General features: G+C 41.5%; 1 protein-coding gene across 4 annotated transcripts in view; it reads left to right on the top strand.

Moving 5' to 3' along the window:
- The first annotated feature begins 366 nt into the window (after positions 1 to 366).
- Positions 367 to 24,555, top strand: part of LOC148014274 (uncharacterized) — a 65,104-nt gene continuing 40,915 nt past the window's right edge. For 3 of the 4 annotated variants that reach the window (XM_087666369.1, XM_087666372.1, XM_087666373.1), the window contains exons 1-8: positions 381 to 538; positions 628 to 792; positions 4,520 to 4,678; positions 8,402 to 8,560; positions 12,289 to 12,447; positions 16,175 to 16,333; positions 20,061 to 20,219; positions 23,947 to 24,105. In XM_087666369.1, the coding sequence (XP_087522495.1) occupies positions 503 to 538; positions 628 to 792; positions 4,520 to 4,678; positions 8,402 to 8,560; positions 12,289 to 12,447; positions 16,175 to 16,333; positions 20,061 to 20,219; positions 23,947 to 24,105 (1,155 nt within the window). In that variant the 5' untranslated portion in view covers positions 381 to 502. Of the gene's footprint in view, positions 539 to 627; positions 793 to 4,519; positions 4,679 to 8,401; positions 8,561 to 12,288; positions 12,448 to 16,174; positions 16,334 to 20,060; positions 20,220 to 23,946; positions 24,106 to 24,555 lie in introns of all 4 variants that reach the window. The other variant, XM_087666370.1, reaches the window with a different exon arrangement.

The following is a 24,555-nucleotide window of genomic DNA, read 5'->3' on the forward strand; positions in this document are numbered from 1 at the left end:
GAGGAGAAAAAATGAGAGAACGAAGAGAAGAGAAAAAAATAAACTAAAATAGAAGGTAAAAAAAGAGAGAGAGAAAAAATTAGACATAGAGAATTTGAAGGGAAAAAAGAGAGAGGAAAAAGAGGAGAGAGAAAGATGAGAAATGGATTGTTGAGCGAAGTTACCGTGCGATAGTGGAACAGCTTAAAATCTCGTGCGTACAAAGCACAAATGGAATGCTGGTGTTCTATTATGAAGTTATGCTAGTATCCAAAAAGTGTCACATAACTGGTTATCGATTTTCTTAACTCGCTTCTTTACCCTAATGAATCTTTGAATTCCCTAATGGTAGATGTTTTGTAATTTGTAAAGGTTTCTATATTTCCTCTTTAAAAATGTTTTTAAATCCAAGCCAGAGTTGTAAGGTGTCCCCCACCCGCTTCTTATCACGGCGAGTGGCTCGAGAGCGGAAGATTGGCAAGACCCTTGTTGGCTCTTCGATCGAGTTCGGCTCGGCACATTCATGGCGCCTCTCAGCTTCCAGAGGTGGCCATCTCAGGTGTGTTGTGTGAGAGAGAGAGAGCGAGCGAGCGCGCGCTTGCACATCCCTTGATTGTTATGTTTGTTGTTGAATTTGTTCTGCTGCAGTTTCTTATCGTCAGCCCCGTCGTCCCCAATGTGACATCGAGGACGCCTCGAACATCCATGGTTTCTTCTTGCTTCCCCAGCAGCAAAAGCAAAAGCAGCAGCCGCGCTCAAATCAATGCCATCCTCAACCCTCAAGATGACCCCATTGTCAAAGAGGCACTCAAGGTACAGCCCTCCCATGCCATTGGCTCGCCGCCTTCTCTCATAATTCAGTGGTTTAATCAGAGCGTTCTGAACCATAAATTCAACTCATAGCCCTCACAAATTAGTGGTTAACTATGGATTATGCCGTTTCTCTGTTTTGATACACATACAGCATAGCATAATCTTTCTCATTTATATGCATTCAGTGGATTGAAAAAAACCTGAGGTTTTTTTTGGGTGCTTGTTTCCTATTCTCGTTATATTCTATTTGTCTTTGGAACTGCTATGGAAGAGGTTGCACACTCATGGTAACGTGGTCCATGTTTTTCTTTAGTCATAGCAACAAAAATATTGAGAGATTTGTTTCACAACCACGGGCTCAATTAGCTTTGAACGGTGAAAAAGCAAGGGTACAGAATCATTTAGTAGCAACAACATAGGCAAGAGGCACTTTCCATTATTGCCTGTCATGTTGAGTGCATTTTACAACATACTTCAACTCGTTTTGGAGTCAAATCTGCATGAAGTGAGCAGAAGACATCTCACTTGATGGTAACTTAGATCATAGTGTTAGCAGTCATGATTGTCATGCACTGTCATCTCTTGCCTATGAGCCTCAGTTTGAGTCAAAAGGGGGCATTAGGAGCTGTGATATGTCTTGCGTTTTGATGGAGGAGGCTGCTCACTCTGGAGCATGCATTTATTTTGTCAATTGGTTTAGGTGTGTTCACTCTGTGCATCAGCCCTAGTCTCCAGATGGCTGCGATATACCACAGGACCTGCCACATCAGCATTTTCAGCAGCAGTCAGTGCTGATCGGTCAGTTTTGACCAGGCCGGCTGCATTTTTCTGCCTCTAGGTTGCTGGTCGGCCAGATTTTGCCTTTTTTGGTTATTTATAGCCAGTGTGGGGCAGATTCATTCTTCTTTTTGGCAGCTATGGGCACATTCAGATTGCCGCATTCTTCTCCATATCCAGTGAGGACTGCTAGCTGCACACTCTGTCTGCATCAGTGTCAACCATCACAGGTACTGTCATCATTATTCAGCCTGATCCGGTGCCCTCATTGATGCCTTGGGCCTATGTAGGGAGTGATCAGTACTTATTGTATTTAGCTTTCCTACATTGTTCAGTGTAGATTTTTCTTCTCCTTTTGCTATCTCTTCTCCTCTTCTTTTCTCTTTGTGTTTATGATTCTCTTCCATTGCGCACTCTCACATGGTATCATCGCCTCTACGAGGATATGAAGTTCCAGCTAAAGAGGAGACCATAGTGTTGTTGAAAACTCAAAATTTGGCATGTTGTTCGCTATTGTAAACACAATTTTTTTGCATTTCATAAGGTGCCATCCAAAAAGATGGAACATCTACAACTCTCTTTTTGCAAGTGTTGCTGATTTTCCCTCTATTCGGGCTCTCCTACAGCAAAATGCAGCAACTATGTTTGCAAGTTCTACAAAGATATCTTATCATTGGTTTCAAGGCTTTGATGACTCAAATGAGGAGTATTCATACTCCCTTCGAGCGGTGGCGTGATCATAGCGAAGATTGGAGGTCCTAGCCCTGTTCTGAACGAGAATCCTCTCTTGACTAGTTACACAAATTGGAGCAACTATCTCCTTTCTCCTCTCTTCATGCCTCCCATAGGGTCCATCCTTTTGGCGCTAGGATGTCTATGATGGCTCCATCAGTGCAAGTCCTTATTCTTCCTTCTCTCCCCAAAGAAGATCGTTTGGATCCCAGGATGTCTATGATGGCTCCATTAGTGTAGGTTTTGTAAGGTAGTATGTATTTTTGACACCTTCGATCTTTGGGAGCTTGTTACCTGCCCTATTCCTTGTCCTGTAGAGAATCCCCCCATGGGATCAATGATGGATTGTGTAGCCCTACGGGATTGGCTTAATTTTGAAGCTTAATATTTTCTCTTTATGAGCTTGCTAGATTTTATCCTAGTGCATGTGTGCAGGTTGAAACAGGTAGTAGAAGTGTGGACAAAGCTTACTTCTTTGTACCATTAGAAGATATTTGCCTACCGGATTACTCTTTAGAAGAAACTATGGATGCTCGTTGTTGATGACTCTCCTTCCATAAAAGATCACATCAATAGGTTGAGAGGGATGAGCTTTCCTCCCTTGACAGGATGATATCTTTAAAGGATATGGCCATGATTCTTTTGACTTAGCTACCATCTTTGTAGTATGATGTTTTCTACACTAGCCTTTTTACATCAAGGCCTGACAAACTCTTTTGTGGGAGGAGCTTGCCCTGCTTATCTTGGAGCATGATGACCATCTCAAAGAGGTAGTTAGTAGATTCAACTCCATGAAAGCTTTTATTATTGCAAGGTGGTTCCATACGTAATGTACGGTACAATATAAATACGTATTGTACGTTGTTCCGTATGGATAAATTTTTTAGGTACGCAAAAATATGTATCTATGTTAAAAAATAATAAACAAGAGGACATTTTAGGGCATTTCCCATTGTACATTATGCATATTATCCAAACTACTTGGAGAGACATTACTACACACGATGTACATCATCAAACTCAAGATTCATTAACCAAGTACTAGGCAATTATTGCGTTATATATACATTCTCTACTTATGACCATGACAATTTAAACCTTTAAGCATTAAATATTTAACACATACATAACATTGAATACTAAATAGGGAAAATTGAAATTTGAGATGATCAAACTAACATGGATGAAGTCTATATGATAAAGAGCCAAAACATAACATTGCATCAAATTATGTACAATTGCTAAGTTCTAAGAAGGAACAACCCACAAAGGTGACAAATGTTAAGTCAAGATGGCTCCTAATGGAGCATACATAAATAAAAACACCCAGCTAAAATATACGAAAATGTCTAGATTTGACTTTAGTCACGAGTGCCCACTACCTTGGCTCTAGCAAAACTCATGACCAGAAGAGGACGATGATGAGGCTATAGAGAGCATGTCTCCATCCGCCATGGCATTGCTTGTGCTGTCGAACTCTGGCTCTACCATTCTAGGGCATGTAGCTTGGATGACAACACGTAGATCCTCTTTCTCCTCAATGTGAATGAGACTGCCTCATTTGCACATTGTTGAGGAGTCCGAATGGATAGCTTCCCTTTGCGAATGCCTTTCTATTGAGCACTCTTTAGATCTGCAGCTTCCTCATGTAGTGGAATGCTATAAGCACGTATGCGTGACCTCGTCACACGCCTATCCACCTCCTCCATCTCTCTATAGCGTACGCAAAATCTCTTACTCATCCTTGATATGCTAGTCTTTTTTTGTGATTGGATCATGCACTAACTTTATACATGAGGGATCAACTTGTTCAAGGTGGCAACAAAGTATACATTTGTTGACAATAACGTAAATTTTAAATACGAATATAGAGATATATTGTTTCAAATGTGTAAATAGCTAGCAGTTCATAGTTGCTTGGGTGTCCCCAAGGTGCGGTGGACACCCAGAAGCCTCATATTGGTCTTGCAATATACTAACTTTTCCAATCGAGAAGTGCTAAGGCGATTCCAGATCTTTGTATGGATCAAAGAACAAGCACTCTAAGTGCGCTCACAAGCACCTATTGAGTAATCTTGCATTTGTAGGTGTCATTGGCTTAATAATTGCCATTGCTACATTTGAGAGAGAGAGAGAGAGAGAGAGAGAGCGAGCGAGCGAGCGCGCGCTTGCACATCCCTTGATTGTTATGTTTGTTGTTGAATTTGTTCTGCTGCAGTTTCTTATCGTCAGCCCCGTCGTCCCCAATGTGACATCGAGGACGCCTCGAACATCCATGGTTTCTTCTTGCTTCCCCAGCAGCAAAAGCAGCAGCCGCGCTCAAATCAATGCCATCCTCAACCCTCAAGATGACCCCATTGTCAAAGAGGCACTCAAGGTACAGCCCTCCCATGCCATTGGCTCGCCGCCTTCTCTCATAATTCAGTGGTTTAATCAGAGCGTTCTGAACCATAAATTCAACTCATAGCCCTCACAAATTAGTGGTTAACTATGGATTATGCCGTTTCTCTGTTTTGATACACATACAGCATAGCATAATCTTTCTCATTTATATGCATTCAGTGGATTGAAAAAAACCTGAGGTTTTTTTTGTGTGCTTGTTTCCTATTCTCGTTATATTCTATTTGTCTTTGGAACTGCTATGGAAGAGGTTGCACACTCATGGTAACGTGGTCCATGTTTTTCTTTAGTCATAGCAACAAAAATATTGAGAGATCTGTTTCACAGCCACGGGCTCAATTAGCTTTGAACGGTGAAAAAGCAAGGGTACAGAATCATTTAGTAGCAACAACATAGGCAAGAGGCACTTTCCATTATTGCCTGTCATGTTGAGTGCATTTTACAACATACTTCAACTCGTTTTGGAGTCAAATCTGCATGAAGTGAGCAGAAGACATCTCACTTGATGGTAACTTAGATCATAGTGTTAGCAGTCATGTTTGTCATGCACTGTCATCTCCTGCCTATGAGCCTCAGTTTGAGTCAAAAGGGGGCATTAGGAGCTGTGATATGTCTTGTGTTTTGATGGAGGAGGCTGCTCACTCTGGAGCATGCATTTATTTTGTCAATTGGTTTAGGTGTGTTCACTCTGTGCATCAGCCCTAGTCTCCAGATGGCTGCGATATACCACAGGACCTGCCACATCAGCATTTTCAGCAGCAGTCAGTGCTGATCGGTCAGTTTTGACCAGGCCGGCTGCATTTTTCTGCCTCTAGGTTGCTGGTCGGCCAGATTTTGCCTTTTTTGGTTATTTATGGCCAGTGTGGGGCAGATTCATTCTTCTTTTTGGCAGCTATGGGCACATTCAGATTGCCGCATTCTTCCCCATCTCCAGTGAGGACTGCTAGCTGCACACTCTGTCTGCATCAGTGTCAACCATCACAGGTACTGTCATCATTATTCAGCCTGATCCGGTGCCCTCATTGATGCCTTGGGCCTATGTAGGGAGTGATCAGTACTTATTGTATTCAGCTTTCCTACATTGTTCAGTGTAGATTTTTCTTCTCCTTTTGCTATCTCTTCTCCTCTTCTTTTCTCTTTGTGTTTGTGATTCTCTTCCATTGCGCACTCTCACATGGTATCATCGCCTGTACGAGGATATGAAGTTCCAGCTAAAGAGGAGACCATAGTGTTGTTGAAAACTCAAAATTTGGCATGTTGTTCGCTATTGTAAACACAATTTTTTTGCATTTCATAAGGTGCCATCCAAAAAGATGGAACATCTACAACTCTCTTTTTGCAAGTGTTGCTGATTTTCCCTCTATTCGGGCTCTCCTACAGCAAAATGCAGCAACTATGTTTGCAAGTTCTACAAAGATATCTTATCATTGGTTTCAAGGCTTTGATGACTCAAATGAGGAGTATTCATACTCCCTTCGAGCGGTGGCGTGATCATAGCGAAGATTGGAGGTCCTAGCCCTGTTCTGAACGAGAATCCTCTCTTGACTAGTTACACAAATTGGAGCAACTATCTCCTTTCTCCTCTCTTCATGCCTCCCATAGGGTCCATCCTTTTGGCGCTAGGATGTCTATGATGGCTCCATCAGTGCAAGTCCTTATTCTTCCTTCTCTCCCCAAAGAAGATCGTTTGGATCCCAGGATGTCTATGATGGCTCCATTAGTGTAGGTTTTGTAAGGTAGTATGTATTTTTGACACCTTCGATCTTTGGGAGCTTGTTACCTGCCCTATTCCTTGTCCTGTAGAGAATCCCCCCATGGGATCAATGATGGATTGTGTAGCCCTACGGGATTGGCTTAATTTTGAAGCTTAATATTTTCTCTTTATGAGCTTGCTAGATTTTATCCTAGTGCATGTGTGCAGGTTGAAACAGGTAGTAGAAGTGTGGACAAAGCTTACTTCTTTGTACCATTAGAAGATATTTGCCCACCGGATTACTCTTTAGAAGAAACTATGGATGCTCGTTGTTGATGACTCTCCTTCCATAAAAGATCACATCAATAGGTTGAGAGGGATGAGCTTTCCTCCCTTGACAGGATGATATCTTTAAAGGATATGGCCATGATTCTTTTGACTTAGCTACCATCTTTGTAGTATGATGTTTTCTACACTAGCCTTTTTACATCAAGGCCTGACAAACTCTTCTGTGGGAGGAGCTTGCCCTGCTTATCTTGGAGCATGATGACCATCTCAAAGAGGTAGTTAGTAGATTCAACTCCATGAAAGCTTTTATTATTGCAAGGTGGTTCCATACGTAATGTACGGTACAATATAAATACGTATTGTACGTTGTTCCGTATGGATAAATTTTTTAGGTACGCAAAAATATGTATCTACGTTAAAAAATAATAAACAAGAGGACATTTTAGGGTATTTCCCATTGTACATTATGCATATTATCCAAACTACTTGGAGAGACATTACTACACACGATGTACATCATCAAACTCAAGATTCATTAACCAAGTACTAGGCAATTATTGCGTTATATATACATTCTCTACTTATGACCATGACAATTTAAACCTTTAAGCATTAAATATTTAACACATACATAACATTGAATACTAAATAGGGAAAATTGAAATTTGAGATGATCAAACTAACATGGATGAAGTCTATATGATAAAGAGCCAAAACATAACATTGCATCAAATTATGTACAATTGCTAAGTTCTAAGAAGGAACAACCCACAAAGGTGACAAATGTTAAGTCAAGATGGCTCCTAATGGGGCATACATAAATAAAAACACCCAGCTAAAATATACGAAAATGTCTAGATTTGACTTTAGTCACGAGTGCCCACTACCTTGGCTCTAGCAAAACTCATGACCAGAAGAGGACGATGATGAGGCTATAGAGAGCATGTCTCCATCCGCCATGGCATTGCTTGTGCTGTCGAACTCTGGCTCTACCATTCTAGGGCATGTAGCTTGGATGACAACACGTAGATCCTCTTTCTCCTCAATGTGAATGAGACTGCCTCATTTGCACATTGTTGAGGAGTCCGAATGGATAGCTTCCCTTTGCGAATGCCTTTCTATTGAGCACTCTTTAGATCTGCAGCTTCCTCATGTAGTGGAATGCTATAAGCACGTATGCGTGACCTCGTCACATGCCTATCCACCTCCTCCATCTCTCTATAGCGTACGCAAAATCTCTTACTCATCCTTGATATGCTAGTCTTTTTTTGTGATTGGATCATGCACTAACTTTATACATGAGGGATCAACTTGTTCAAGGTGGCAACAAAGTATACATTTGTTGACAATAACGTAAATTTTAAATACGAATATAGAGATATATTGTTTCAAATGTGTAAATAGCTAGCAGTTCATAGTTGCTTGGGTGTCCCCAAGGTGCGGTGGACACCCAGAAGCCTCATATTGGTCTTGCAATATACTAACTTTTCCAATCGAGAAGTGCTAAGGCGATTCCAGATCTTTGTATGGATCAAAGAACAAGCACTCTAAGTGCGCTCACAAGCACCTCTTGAGTAATCTTGCATTTGTAGGTGTCATTGGCTTAATAATTGCCATTGCTACATTTGAGAGAGAGAGAGAGAGAGAGAGCGAGCGAGCGAGCGCGCGCTTGCACATCCCTTGATTGTTATGTTTGTTGTTGAATTTGTTCTGCTGCAGTTTCTTATCGTCAGCCCCGTCGTCCCCAATGTGACATCGAGGACGCCTCGAACATCCATGGTTTCTTCTTGCTTCCCCAGCAGCAAAAGCAGCAGCCGCGCTCAAATCAATGCCATCCTCAACCCTCAAGATGACCCCATTGTCAAAGAGGCACTCAAGGTACAGCCCTCCCATGCCATTGGCTCGCCGCCTTCTCTCATAATTCAGTGGTTTAATCAGAGCGTTCTGAACCATAAATTCAACTCATAGCCCTCACAAATTAGTGGTTAACTATGGATTATGCCGTTTCTCTGTTTTGATACACATACAGCATAGCATAATCTTTCTCATTTATATGCATCCAGTGGATTGAAAAAAACCTGAGGTTTTTTTTTGTGTGCTTGTTTCCTATTCTCGTTATATTCTATTTGTCTTTGGAACTGCTATGGAAGAGGTTGCACACTCATGGTAACGTGGTCCATGTTTTTCTTTAGTCATAGCAACAAAAATATTGAGAGATCTGTTTCACAGCCACGGGCTCAATTAGCTTTGAACGGTGAAAAAGCAAGGGTACAGAATCATTTAGTAGCAACAACATAGGCAAGAGGCACTTTCCATTATTGCCTGTCATGTTGAGTGCATTTTACAACATACTTCAACTCGTTTTGCAGTCAAATCTGCATGAAGTGAGCAGAAGACATCTCACTTGATGGTAACTTAGATCATAGTGTTAGCAGTCATGTTTGTCATGCACTGTCATCTCCTGCCTATGAGCCTCAGTTTGAGTCAAAAGGGGGCATTAGGAGCTGTGATATGTCTTGTGTTTTGATGGAGGAGGCTGCTCACTCTGGAGCATGCATTTATTTTGTCAATTGGTTTAGGTGTGTTCACTCTGTGCATCAGCCCTAGTCTCCAGATGGCTGCGATATACCACAGGACCTGCCACATCAGCATTTTCAGCAGCAGTCAGTGCTGATCGGTCAGTTTTGACCAGGCCGGCTGCATTTTTCTGCCTCTAGGTTGCTGGTCGGCCAGATTTTGCCTTTTTTGGTTATTTATGGCCAGTGTGGGGCAGATTCATTCTTCTTTTTGGCAGCTATGGGCACATTCAGATTGCCGCATTCTTCCCCATCTCCAGTGAGGACTGCTAGCTGCACACTCTGTCTGCATCAGTGTCAACCATCACAGGTACTGTCATCATTATTCAGCCTGATCCGGTGCCCTCATTGATGCCTTGGGCCTATGTAGGGAGTGATCAGTACTTATTGTATTCAGCTTTCCTACATTGTTCAGTGTAGATTTTTCTTCTCCTTTTGCTATCTCTTCTCCTCTTCTTTTCTCTTTGTGTTTGTGATTCTCTTCCATTGCGCACTCTCACATGGTATCATCGCCTGTACGAGGATATGAAGTTCCAGCTAAAGAGGAGACCATAGTGTTGTTGAAAACTCAAAATTTGGCATGTTGTTCGCTATTGTAAACACAATTTTTTTGCATTTCATAAGGTGCCATCCAAAAAGATGGAACATCTACAACTCTCTTTTTGCAAGTGTTGCTGATTTTCCCTCTATTCGGGCTCTCCTACAGCAAAATGCAGCAACTATGTTTGCAAGTTCTACAAAGATATCTTATCATTGGTTTCAAGGCTTTGATGACTCAAATGAGGAGTATTCATACTCCCTTCGAGCGGTGGCGTGATCATAGCGAAGATTGGAGGTCCTAGCCCTGTTCTGAACGAGAATCCTCTCTTGACTAGTTACACAAATTGGAGCAACTATCTCCTTTCTCCTCTCTTCATGCCTCCCATAGGGTCCATCCTTTTGGCGCTAGGATGTCTATGATGGCTCCATCAGTGCAAGTCCTTATTCTTCCTTCTCTCCCCAAAGAAGATCGTTTGGATCCCAGGATGTCTATGATGGCTCCATTAGTGTAGGTTTTGTAAGGTAGTATGTATTTTTGACACCTTCGATCTTTGGGAGCTTGTTACCTGCCCTATTCCTTGTCCTGTAGAGAATCCCCCCATGGGATCAATGATGGATTGTGTAGCCCTACGGGATTGGCTTAATTTTGAAGCTTAATATTTTCTCTTTATGAGCTTGCTAGATTTTATCCTAGTGCATGTGTGCAGGTTGAAACAGGTAGTAGAAGTGTGGACAAAGCTTACTTCTTTGTACCATTAGAAGATATTTGCCCATCGGATTACTCTTTAGAAGAAACTATGGATGCTCGTTGTTGATGACTCTCCTTCCATAAAAGATCACATCAATAGGTTGAGAGGGATGAGCTTTCCTCCCTTGACAGGATGATATCTTTAAAGGATATGGCCATGATTCTTTTGACTTAGCTACCATCTTTGTAGTATGATGTTTTCTACACTAGCCTTTTTACATCAAGGCCTGACAAACTCTTCTGTGGGAGGAGCTTGCCCTGCTTATCTTGGAGCATGATGACCATCTCAAAGAGGTAGTTAGTAGATTCAACTCCATGAAAGCTTTTATTATTGCAAGGTGGTTCCATACGTAATGTACGGTACAATATAAATACGTATTGTACGTTGTTCCGTATGGATAAATTTTTTAGGTACGCAAAAATATGTATCTACGTTAAAAAATAATAAACAAGAGGACATTTTAGGGTATTTCCCATTGTACATTATGCATATTATCCAAACTACTTGGAGAGACATTACTACACACGATGTACATCATCAAACTCAAGATTCATTAACCAAGTACTAGGCAATTATTGCGTTATATATACATTCTCTACTTATGACCATGACAATTTAAACCTTTAAGCATTAAATATTTAACACATACATAACATTGAATACTAAATAGGGAAAATTGAAATTTGAGATGATCAAACTAACATGGATGAAGTCTATATGATAAAGAGCCAAAACATAACATTGCATCAAATTATGTACAATTGCTAAGTTCTAAGAAGGAACAACCCACAAAGGTGACAAATGTTAAGTCAAGATGGCTCCTAATGGGGCATACATAAATAAAAACACCCAGCTAAAATATACGAAAATGTCTAGATTTGACTTTAGTCACGAGTGCCCACTACCTTGGCTCTAGCAAAACTCATGACCAGAAGAGGACGATGATGAGGCTATAGAGAGCATGTCTCCATCCGCCATGGCATTGCTTGTGCTGTCGAACTCTGGCTCTACCATTCTAGGGCATGTAGCTTGGATGACAACACGTAGATCCTCTTTCTCCTCAATGTGAATGAGACTGCCTCATTTGCACATTGTTGAGGAGTCCGAATGGATAGCTTCCCTTTGCGAATGCCTTTCTATTGAGCACTCTTTAGATCTGCAGCTTCCTCATGTAGTGGAATGCTATAAGCACGTATGCGTGACCTCGTCACACGCCTATCCACCTCCTCCATCTCTCTATAGCGTACGCAAAATCTCTTACTCATCCTTGATATGCTAGTCTTTTTTTGTGATTGGATCATGCACTAACTTTATACATGAGGGATCAACTTGTTCAAGGTGGCAACAAAGTATACATTTGTTGACAATAACGTAAATTTTAAATACGAATATAGAGATATATTGTTTCAAATGTGTAAATAGCTAGCAGTTCATAGTTGCTTGGGTGTCCCCAAGGTGCGGTGGACACCCAGAAGCCTCATATTGGTCTTGCAATATACTAACTTTTCCAATCGAGAAGTGCTAAGGCGATTCCAGATCTTTGTATGGATCAAAGAACAAGCACTCTAAGTGCGCTCACAAGCACCTATTGAGTAATCTTGCATTTGTAGGTGTCATTGGCTTAATAATTGCCATTGCTACATTTGAGAGAGAGAGAGAGAGAGAGAGAGAGCGAGCGAGCGAGCGCGCGCTTGCACATCCCTTGATTGTTATGTTTGTTGTTGAATTTGTTCTGCTGCAGTTTCTTATCGTCAGCCCCGTCGTCCCCAATGTGACATCGAGGACGCCTCGAACATCCATGGTTTCTTCTTGCTTCCCCAGCAGCAAAAGCAGCGGCCGCGCTCAAATCAATGCCATCCTCAACCCTCAAGATGACCCCATTGTCAAAGAGGCACTCAAGGTACAGCCCTCCCATGCCATTGGCTCGCCGCCTTCTCTCATAATTCAGTGGTTTAATCAGAGCGTTCTGAACCATAAATTCAACTCATAGCCCTCACAAATTAGTGGTTAACTATGGATTATGCCGTTTCTCTGTTTTGATACACATACAGCATAGCATAATCTTTCTCATTTATATGCATTCAGTGGATTGAAAAAAACCTGAGGTTTTTTTTGTGTGCTTGTTTCCTATTCTCGTTATATTCTATTTGTCTTTGGAACTGCTATGGAAGAGGTTGCACACTCATGGTAACGTGGTCCATGTTTTTCTTTAGTCATAGCAACAAAAATATTGAGAGATCTGTTTCACAGCCACGGGCTCAATTAGCTTTGAACGGTGAAAAAGCAAGGGTACAGAATCATTTAGTAGCAACAACATAGGCAAGAGGCACTTTCCATTATTGCCTGTCATGTTGAGTGCATTTTACAACATACTTCAACTCGTTTTGCAGTCAAATCTGCATGAAGTGAGCAGAAGACATCTCACTTGATGGTAACTTAGATCATAGTGTTAGCAGTCATGTTTGTCATGCACTGTCATCTCCTGCCTATGAGCCTCAGTTTGAGTCAAAAGGGGGCATTAGGAGCTGTGATATGTCTTGTGTTTTGATGGAGGAGGCTGCTCACTCTGGAGCATGCATTTATTTTGTCAATTGGTTTAGGTGTGTTCACTCTGTGCATCAGCCCTAGTCTCCAGATGGCTGCGATATACCACAGGACCTGCCACATCAGCATTTTCAGCAGCAGTCAGTGCTGATCGGTCAGTTTTGACCAGGCCGGCTGCATTTTTCTGCCTCTAGGTTGCTGGTCGGCCAGATTTTGCCTTTTTTGGTTATTTATGGCCAGTGTGGGGCAGATTCATTCTTCTTTTTGGCAGCTATGGGCACATTCAGATTGCCGCATTCTTCCCCATCTCCAGTGAGGACTGCTAGCTGCACACTCTGTCTGCATCAGTGTCAACCATCACAGGTACTGTCATCATTATTCAGCCTGATCCGGTGCCCTCATTGATGCCTTGGGCCTATGTAGGGAGTGATCAGTACTTATTGTATTCAGCTTTCCTACATTGTTCAGTGTAGATTTTTCTTCTCCTTTTGCTATCTCTTCTCCTCTTCTTTTCTCTTTGTGTTTGTGATTCTCTTCCATTGCGCACTCTCACATGGTATCATCGCCTGTACGAGGATATGAAGTTCCAGCTAAAGAGGAGACCATAGTGTTGTTGAAAACTCAAAATTTGGCATGTTGTTCGCTATTGTAAACACAATTTTTTTGCATTTCATAAGGTGCCATCCAAAAAGATGGAACATCTACAACTCTCTTTTTGCAAGTGTTGCTGATTTTCCCTCTATTCGGGCTCTCCTACAGCAAAATGCAGCAACTATGTTTGCAAGTTCTACAAAGATATCTTATCATTGGTTTCAAGGCTTTGATGACTCAAATGAGGAGTATTCATACTCCCTTCGAGCGGTGGCGTGATCATAGCGAAGATTGGAGGTCCTAGCCCTGTTCTGAACGAGAATCCTCTCTTGACTAGTTACACAAATTGGAGCAACTATCTCCTTTCTCCTCTCTTCATGCCTCCCATAGGGTCCATCCTTTTGGCGCTAGGATGTCTATGATGGCTCCATCAGTGCAAGTCCTTATTCTTCCTTCTCTCCCCAAAGAAGATCGTTTGGATCCCAGGATGTCTATGATGGCTCCATTAGTGTAGGTTTTGTAAGGTAGTATGTATTTTTGACACCTTCGATCTTTGGGAGCTTGTTACCTGCCCTATTCCTTGTCCTGTAGAGAATCCCCCCATGGGATCAATGATGGATTGTGTAGCCCTACGGGATTGGCTTAATTTTGAAGCTTAATATTTTCTCTTTATGAGCTTGCTAGATTTTATCCTAGTGCATGTGTGCAGGTTGAAACAGGTAGTAGAAGTGTGGACAAAGCTTACTTCTTTGTACCATTAGAAGATATTTGCCCACCGGATTACTCTTTAGAAGAAACTATGGATGCTCGTTGTTGATGACTCTCCTTCCATAAAAGATCACATCAATAGGTTGAGAGGGATGAGCTTTCCTCCCTTGACAGGATGATATCTTTAAAGGATATGGCCATGATTCTTTTGACTTAGCTACCATCTTTGTAGTATGATGTTTTCTACACTAGCCTTTTTACATCAAGGCCTGACAAACTCTTCTGTGGGAGGAGCTTGCCCTGCTTATCTTGGAGCATGATGACCATCTCAAAGAGGTAGTTAGTAGATTCAACTCCATGAAAGCTTTTATTATTGCAAGGTGGTTCCATACGTAATGTACGGTACAATATAAATACGTATTGTACGTTGTTCCGTATGGATAAATTTTTTAGGTACGCAAAAATATGTATCTACGTTAAAAAATAATAAACAAGAGGACATTTTAGGGTATTTCCCATTGTACATTATGCATATTATCCAAACTACTTGGAGAGACATTACTACACACGATGTACATCATCAAACTCAAGATTCATTAACCAAGTACTAGGCAATTATTGCGTTATATATACATTCTCTACTTATGACCATGACAATTTAAACCTTTAAGCATTAAATATTTAACACATACATAACATTGAATACTAAATAGGGAAAATTGAAATTTGAGATGATCAAACTAACATGGATGAAGTCTATATGATAAAGAGCCAAAACATAACATTGCATCAAATTATGTACAATTGCTAAGTTCTAAGAAGGAACAACCCACAAAGGTGACAAATGTTAAGTCAAGATGGCTCCTAATGGGGCATACATAAATAAAAACACCCAGCTAAAATATACGAAAATGTCTAGATTTGACTTTAGTCACGAGTGCCCACTACCTTGGCTCTAGCAAAACTCATGACCAGAAGAGGACGATGATGAGGCTATAGAGAGCATGTCTCCATCCGCCATGGCATTGCTTGTGCTGTCGAACTCTGGCTCTACCATTCTAGGGCATGTAGCTTGGATGACAACACGTAGATCCTCTTTCTCCTCAATGTGAATGAGACTGCCTCATTTGCACATTGTTGAGGAGTCCGAATGGATAGCTTCCCTTTGCGAATGCCTTTCTATTGAGCACTCTTTAGATCTGCAGCTTCCTCATGTAGTGGAATGCTATAAGCACGTATGCGTGACCTCGTCACACGCCTATCCACCTCCTCCATCTCTCTATAGCGTACGCAAAATCTCTTACTCATCCTTGATATGCTAGTCTTTTTTTGTGATTGGATCATGCACTAACTTTATACATGAGGGATCAACTTGTTCAAGGTGGCAACAAAGTATACATTTGTTGACAATAACGTAAATTTTAAATACGAATATAGAGATATATTGTTTCAAATGTGTAAATAGCTAGCAGTTCATAGTTGCTTGGGTGTCCCCAAGGTGCGGTGGACACCCAGAAGCCTCATATTGGTCTTGCAATATACTAACTTTTCCAATCGAGAAGTGCTAAGGCGATTCCAGATCTTTGTATGGATCAAAGAACAAGCACTCTAAGTGCGCTCACAAGCACCTATTGAGTAATCTTGCATTTGTAGGTGTCATTGGCTTAATAATTGCCATTGCTACATTTGAGAGAGAGAGAGAGAGAGAGAGAGAGCGAGCGAGCGAGCGCGCGCTTGCACATCCCTTGATTGTTATGTTTGTTGTTGAATTTGTTCTGCTGCAGTTTCTTATCGTCAGCCCCGTCGTCCCCAATGTGACATCGAGGACGCCTCGAACATCCATGGTTTCTTCTTGCTTCCCCAGCAGCAAAAGCAGCGGCCGCGCTCAAATCAATGCCATCCTCAACCCTCAAGATGACCCCATTGTCAAAGAGGCACTCAAGGTACAGCCCTCCCATGCCATTGGCTCGCCGCCTTCTCTCATAATTCAGTGGTTTAATCAGAGCGTTCTGAACCATAAATTCAACTCATAGCCCTCACAAATTAGTGGTTAACTATGGATTATGCCGTTTCTCTGTTTTGATACACATACAGCATAGCATAATCTTTCTCATTTATATGCATTCAGTGGATTGAAAAAAACCTGAGGTTTTTTTTGTGTGCTTGTTTCCTATTCTCGTTATATTCTATTTGTCTTTGGAACTGCTATGGAAGAGGTTGCACACTCATGGTAACGTGGTCCATGTTTTTCTTTAGTCATAGCAACAAAAATATTGAGAGATCTGTTTCACAGCCACGGGCTCAATTAGCTTTGAACGGTGAAAAAGCAAGGGTACAGAATCATTTAGTAGCAACAACATAGGCAAGAGGCACTTTCCATTATTGCCTGTCATGTTGAGTGCATTTTACAACATACTTCAACTCGTTTTGCAGTCAAATCTGCATGAAGTGAGCAGAAGACATCTCACTTGATGGTAACTTAGATCATAGTGTTAGCAGTCATGTTTGTCATGCACTGTCATCTCCTGCCTATGAGCCTCAGTTTGAGTCAAAAGGGGGCATTAGGAGCTGTGATATGTCTTGTGTTTTGATGGAGGAGGCTGCTCACTCTGGAGCATGCATTTATTTTGTCAATTGGTTTAGGTGTGTTCACTCTGTGCATCAGCCCTAGTCTCCAGATGGCTGCGATATACCACAGGACCTGCCACATCAGCATTTTCAGCAGCAGTCAGTGCTGATCGGTCAGTTTTGACCAGGCCGGCTGCATTTTTCTGCCTCTAGGTTGCTGGTCGGCCAGATTTTGCCTTTTTTGGTTATTTATGGCCAGTGTGGGGCAGATTCATTCTTCTTTTTGGCAGCTATGGGCACATTCAGATTGCCGCATTCTTCCCCATCTCCAGTGAGGACTGCTAGCTGCACACTCTGTCTGCATCAGTGTCAACCATCACAGGTACTGTCATCATTATTCAGCCTGATCCGGTGCCCTCATTGATGCCTTGGGCCTATGTAGGGAGTGATCAGTACTTATTGTATTCAGCTTTCCTACATTGTTCAGTGTAGATTTTTCTTCTCCTTTTGCTATCTCTTCTCCTCTTCTTTTCTCTTTGTGTTTGTGATTCTCTTCCATTGCGCACTCTCACATGGTATCATCGCCTGTACGAGGATATGAAGTTCCAGCTAAAGAGGAGACCATAGTGTTGTTGAAAACTCAAAATTTGGCATGTTGTTCGCTATTGTAAACACAATTTTTTTGCATTTCATAAGGTGCCATCCAAAAAGATGGAACATCTACAACTCTCTTTTTGCAAGTGTTGCTGATTTTCCCTCTATTCGGGCTCTCCTACAGCAAAATGCAGCAACTATGTTTGCAAGTTCTACAAAGATATCTTATCATTGGTTTCAAGGCTTTGATGACTCAAATGAGGAGTATTCATACTCCCTTCGAGCGGTGGCGTGATCATAGCGAAGATTGGAGGTCCTAGCCCTGTTCTGAACGAGAATCCTCTCTTGACTAGTTACACAAATTGGAGCAACTATCTCCTTTCTCCTCTCTTCATGCCTCCCATAGGGTCCATCCTTTTGGCGCTAGGATGTCTATGATGGCTCCATCAGTGCAAGTCCTTATTCTTCCTTCTCTCCCCAAAGAAGATCGTTTGGATCCCAGGATGTCTATGATGGCTCCATTAGTGTAGGTTTTGTAAGGTAGTATGTATTTTTGACACCTTCGATCTTTGGGAGCTTGTTACCTGCCCTATTCCTTGTCCTGTAGAGAATCCCCCCATGGGATCAATGATGGATTGTGTAGCCCTACGGGATTGGCTTAATTTTGAAGCTTAATATTTTCTCTTTATGAGCTTGCTAGATTTTATCCTAGTGCATGTGTGCAGGTTGAAACAGGTAGTAGAAGTGTGGACAAAGCTTACTTCTTTGTACCATTAGAAGATATTTGCCCACCGGATTACTCTTTAGAAGAAACTATGGATGCTCGTTGTTGATGACTCTCCTTCCATAAAAGATCACATCAATAGGTTGAGAGGGATGAGCTTTCCTCCCTTGACAGGATGATATCTTTAAAGGATATGGCCATGATTCTTTTGACTTAGCTACCATCTTTGTAGTATGATGTTTTCTACACTAGCCTTTTTACATCAAGGCCTGACAAACTCTTCTGTGGGAGGAGCTTGCCCTGCTTATCTTGGAGCATGATGACCATCTCAAAGAGGTAGTTAGTAGATTCAACTCCATGAAAGCTTTTATTATTGCAAGGTGGTTCCATACGTAATGTACGGTACAATATAAATACGTATTGTACGTTGTTCCGTATGGATAAATTTTTTAGGTACGCAAAAATATGTATCTACGTTAAAAAATAATAAACAAGAGGACATTTTAGGGTATTTCCCATTGTACATTATGCATATTATCCAAACTACTTGGAGAGACATTACTACACACGATGTACATCATCAAACTCAAGATTCATTAACCAAGTACTAGGCAATTATTGCGTTATATATACATTCTCTACTTATGACCATGACAATTTAAACCTTTAAGCATTAAATATTTAACACATACATAACATTGAATACTAAATAGGGAAAATTGAAATTTGAGATGATCAAACTAACATGGATGAAGTCTATATGATAAAGAGCCAAAACATAACATTGCATCAAATTATGTACAATTGCTAAGTTCTAAGAAGGAACAACCCACAAAGGTGACAAATGTTAAGTCAAGATGGCTCCTAATGGGGCATACATAAATAAAAACACCCAGCTAAAATATACGAAAATGTCTAGATTTGACTTTAGTCACGAGTGCCCACTACCTTGGCTCTAGCAAAACTCATGACCAGAAGAGGACGATGATGAGGCTATAGAGAGCATGTCTCCATCCGCCATGGCATTGCTTGTGCTGTCGAACTCTGGCTCTACCATTCTAGGGCATGTAGCTTGGATGACAACACGTAGATCCTCTTTCTCCTCAATGTGAATGAGACTGCCTCATTTGCACATTGTTGAGGAGTCCGAATGGATAGCTTCCCTTTGCGAATGCCTTTCTATTGAGCACTCTTTAGATCTGCAGCTTCCTCATGTAGTGGAATGCTATAAGCACGTATGCGTGACCTCGTCACATGCCTATCCACCTCCTCCATCTCTCTATAGCGTACGCAAAATCTCTTACTCATCCTTGATATGCTAGTCTTTTTTTGTGATTGGATCATGCACTAACTTTATACATGAGGGATCAACTTGTTCAAGGTGGCAACAAAGTATACATTTGTTGACAATAACGTAAATTTTAAATACGAATATAGAGATATATTGTTTCAAATGTGTAAATAGCTAGCAGTTCATAGTTGCTTGGGTGTCCCCAAGGTGCGGTGGACACCCAGAAGCCTCATATTGGTCTTGCAATATACTAACTTTTCCAATCGAGAAGTGCTAAGGCGATTCCAGATCTTTGTATGGATCAAAGAACAAGCACTCTAAGTGCGCTCACAAGCACCTATTGAGTAATCTTGCATTTGTAGGTGTCATTGGCTTAATAATTGCCATTGCTACATTTGAGAGAGAGAGAGAGAGAGAGAGAGAGCGAGCGAGCGAGCGCGCGCTTGCACATCCCTTGATTGTTATGTTTGTTGTTGAATTTGTTCTGCTGCAGTTTCTTATCGTCAGCCCCGTCGTCCCCAATGTGACATCGAGGACGCCTCGAACATCCATGGTTTCTTCTTGCTTCCCCAGCAGCAAAAGCAGCGGCCGCGCTCAAATCAATGCCATCCTCAACCCTCAAGATGACCCCATTGTCAAAGAGGCACTCAAGGTACAGCCCTCCCATGCCATTGGCTCGCCGCCTTCTCTCATAATTCAGTGGTTTAATCAGAGCGTTCTGAACCATAAATTCAACTCATAGCCCTCACAAATTAGTGGTTAACTATGGATTATGCCGTTTCTCTGTTTTGATACACATACAGCATAGCATAATCTTTCTCATTTATATGCATTCAGTGGATTGAAAAAAACCTGAGGTTTTTTTTGTGTGCTTGTTTCCTATTCTCGTTATATTCTATTTGTCTTTGGAACTGCTATGGAAGAGGTTGCACACTCATGGTAACGTGGTCCATGTTTTTCTTTAGTCATAGCAACAAAAATATTGAGAGATCTGTTTCACAGCCACGGGCTCAATTAGCTTTGAACGGTGAAAAAGCAAGGGTACAGAATCATTTAGTAGCAACAACATAGGCAAGAGGCACTTTCCATTATTGCCTGTCATGTTGAGTGCATTTTACAACATACTTCAACTCGTTTTGGAGTCAAATCTGCATGAAGTGAGCAGAAGACATCTCACTTGATGGTAACTTAGATCATAGTGTTAGCAGTCATGTTTGTCATGCACTGTCATCTCCTGCCTATGAGCCTCAGTTTGAGTCAAAAGGGGGCATTAGGAGCTGTGATATGTCTTGTGTTTTGATGGAGGAGGCTGCTCACTCTGGAGCATGCATTTATTTTGTCAATTGGTTTAGGTGTGTTCACTCTGTGCATCAGCCCTAGTCTCCAGATGGCTGCGATATACCACAGGACCTGCCACATCAGCATTTTCAGCAGCAGTCAGTGCTGATCGGTCAGTTTTGACCAGGCCGGCTGCATTTTTCTGCCTCTAGGTTGCTGGTCGGCCAGATTTTGCCTTTTTTGGTTATTTATGGCCAGTGTGGGGCAGATTCATTCTTCTTTTTGGCAGCTATGGGCACATTCAGATTGCCGCATTCTTCCCCATCTCCAGTGAGGACTGCTAGCTGCACACTCTGTCTGCATCAGTGTCAACCATCACAGGTACTGTCATCATTATTCAGCCTGATCCGGTGCCCTCATTGATGCCTTGGGCCTATGTAGGGAGTGATCAGTACTTATTGTATTCAGCTTTCCTACATTGTTCAGTGTAGATTTTTCTTCTCCTTTTGCTATCTCTTCTCCTCTTCTTTTCTCTTTGTGTTTGTGATTCTCTTCCATTGCGCACTCTCACATGGTATCATCGCCTGTACGAGGATATGAAGTTCCAGCTAAAGAGGAGACCATAGTGTTGTTGAAAACTCAAAATTTGGCACGTTGTTCGCTATTGTAAACACAATTTTTTTGCATTTCATAAGGTGCCATCCAAAAAGATGGAACATCTACAACTCTCTTTTTGCAAGTGTTGCTGATTTTCCCTCTATTCGGGCTCTCCTACAGCAAAATGCAGCAACTATGTTTGCAAGTTCTACAAAGATATCTTATCATTGGTTTCAAGGCTTTGATGACTCAAATGAGGAGTATTCATACTCCCTTCGAGCGGTGGCGTGATCATAGCGAAGATTGGAGGTCCTAGCCCTGTTCTGAACGAGAATCCTCTCTTGACTAGTTACACAAATTGGAGCAACTATCTCCTTTCTCCTCTCTTCATGCCTCCCATAGGGTCCATCCTTTTGGCGCTAGGATGTCTATGATGGCTCCATCAGTGCAAGTCCTTATTCTTCCTTCTCTCCCCAAAGAAGATCGTTTGGATCCCAGGATGTCTATGATGGCTCCATTAGTGTAGGTTTTGTAAGGTAGTATGTATTTTTGACACCTTCGATCTTTGGGAGCTTGTTACCTGCCCTATTCCTTGTCCTGTAGAGAATCCCCCCATGGGATCAATGATGGATTGTGTAGCCCTACGGGATTGGCTTAATTTTGAAGCTTAATATTTTCTCTTTATGAGCTTGCTAGATTTTATCCTAGTGCATGTGTGCAGGTTGAAACAGGTAGTAGAAGTGTGGACAAAGCTTACTTCTTTGTACCATTAGAAGATATTTGCCCACCGGATTACTCTTTAGAAGAAACTATGGATGCTCGTTGTTGATGACTCTCCTTCCATAAAAGATCACATCAATAGGTTGAGAGGGATGAGCTTTCCTCCCTTGACAGGATGATATCTTTAAAGGATATGGCCATGATTCTTTTGACTTAGCTACCATCTTTGTAGTATGATGTTTTCTACACTAGCCTTTTTACATCAAGGCCTGACAAACTCTTCTGTGGGAGGAGCTTGCCCTGCTTATCTTGGAGCATGATGACCATCTCAAAGAGGTAGTTAGTAGATTCAACTCCATGAAAGCTTTTATTATTGCAAGGTGGTTCCATACGTAATGTACGGTACAATATAAATACGTATTGTACGTTGTTCCGTATGGATAAATTTTTTAGGTACGCAAAAATATGTATCTACGTTAAAAAATAATAAACAAGAGGACATTTTAGGGTATTTCCCATTGTACATTATGCATATTATCCAAACTACTTGGAGAGACATTACTACACACGATGTACATCATCAAACTCAAGATTCATTAACCAAGTACTAGGCAATTATTGCGTTATATATACATTCTCTACTTATGACCATGACAATTTAAACCTTTAAGCATTAAATATTTAACACATACATAACATTGAATACTAAATAGGGAAAATTGAAATTTGAGATGATCAAACTAACATGGATGAAGTCTATATGATAAAGAGCCAAAACATAACATTGCATCAAATTATGTACAATTGCTAAGTTCTAAGAAGGAACAACCCACAAAGGTGACAAATGTTAAGTCAAGATGGCTCCTAATGGGGCATACATAAATAAAAACACCCAGCTAAAATATACGAAAATGTCTAGATTTGACTTTAGTCACGAGTGCCCACTACCTTGGCTCTAGCAAAACTCATGACCAGAAGAGGACGATGATGAGGCTATAGAGAGCATGTCTCCATCCGCCATGGCATTGCTTGTGCTGTCGAACTCTGGCTCTACCATTCTAGGGCATGTAGCTTGGATGACAACACGTAGATCCTCTTTCTCCTCAATGTGAATGAGACTGCCTCATTTGCACATTGTTGAGGAGTCCGAATGGATAGCTTCCCTTTGCGAATGCCTTTCTATTGAGCACTCTTTAGATCTGCAGCTTCCTCATGTAGTGGAATGCTATAAGCACGTATGCGTGACCTCGTCACACGCCTATCCACCTCCTCCATCTCTCTATAGCGTACGCAAAATCTCTTACTCATCCTTGATATGCTAGTCTTTTTTTGTGATTGGATCATGCACTAACTTTATACATGAGGGATCAACTTGTTCAAGGTGGCAACAAAGTATACATTTGTTGACAATAACGTAAATTTTAAATACGAATATAGAGATATATTGTTTCAAATGTGTAAATAGCTAGCAGTTCATAGTTGCTTGGGTGTCCCCAAGGTGCGGTGGACACCCAGAAGCCTCATATTGGTCTTGCAATATACTAACTTTTCCAATCGAGAAGTGCTAAGGCGATTCCAGATCTTTGTATGGATCAAAGAACAAGCACTCTAAGTGCGCTCACAAGCACCTATTGAGTAATCTTGCATTTGTAGGTGTCATTGGCTTAATAATTGCCATTGCTACATTTGAGAGAGAGAGAGAGAGAGAGAGAGAGCGAGCGAGCGAGCGCGCGCTTGCACATCCCTTGATTGTTATGTTTGTTGTTGAATTTGTTCTGCTGCAGTTTCTTATCGTCAGCCCCGTCGTCCCCAATGTGACATCGAGGACGCCTCGAACATCCATGGTTTCTTCTTGCTTCCCCAGCAGCAAAAGCAGCGGCCGCGCTCAAATCAATGCCATCCTCAACCCTCAAGATGACCCCATTGTCAAAGAGGCACTCAAGGTACAGCCCTCCCATGCCATTGGCTCGCCGCCTTCTCTCATAATTCAGTGGTTTAATCAGAGCGTTCTGAACCATAAATTCAACTCATAGCCCTCACAAATTAGTGGTTAACTATGGATTATGCCGTTTCTCTGTTTTGATACACATACAGCATAGCATAATCTTTCTCATTTATATGCATTCAGTGGATTGAAAAAAACCTGAGGTTTTTTTTGTGTGCTTGTTTCCTATTCTCGTTATATTCTATTTGTCTTTGGAACTGCTATGGAAGAGGTTGCACACTCATGGTAACGTGGTCCATGTTTTTCTTTAGTCATAGCAACAAAAATATTGAGAGATCTGTTTCACAGCCACGGGCTCAATTAGCTTTGAACGGTGAAAAAGCAAGGGTACAGAATCATTTAGTAGCAACAACATAGGCAAGAGGCACTTTCCATTATTGCCTGTCAT

This window comes from Lygodium microphyllum, chromosome 25 (genome assembly GCF_053477565.2).
Source record: "Lygodium microphyllum isolate KBCC chromosome 25, Lygodium_microphyllum_v1.1.10, whole genome shotgun sequence".
Classification (NCBI taxonomy): domain Eukaryota; kingdom Viridiplantae; phylum Streptophyta; class Polypodiopsida; order Schizaeales; family Lygodiaceae; genus Lygodium; species Lygodium microphyllum.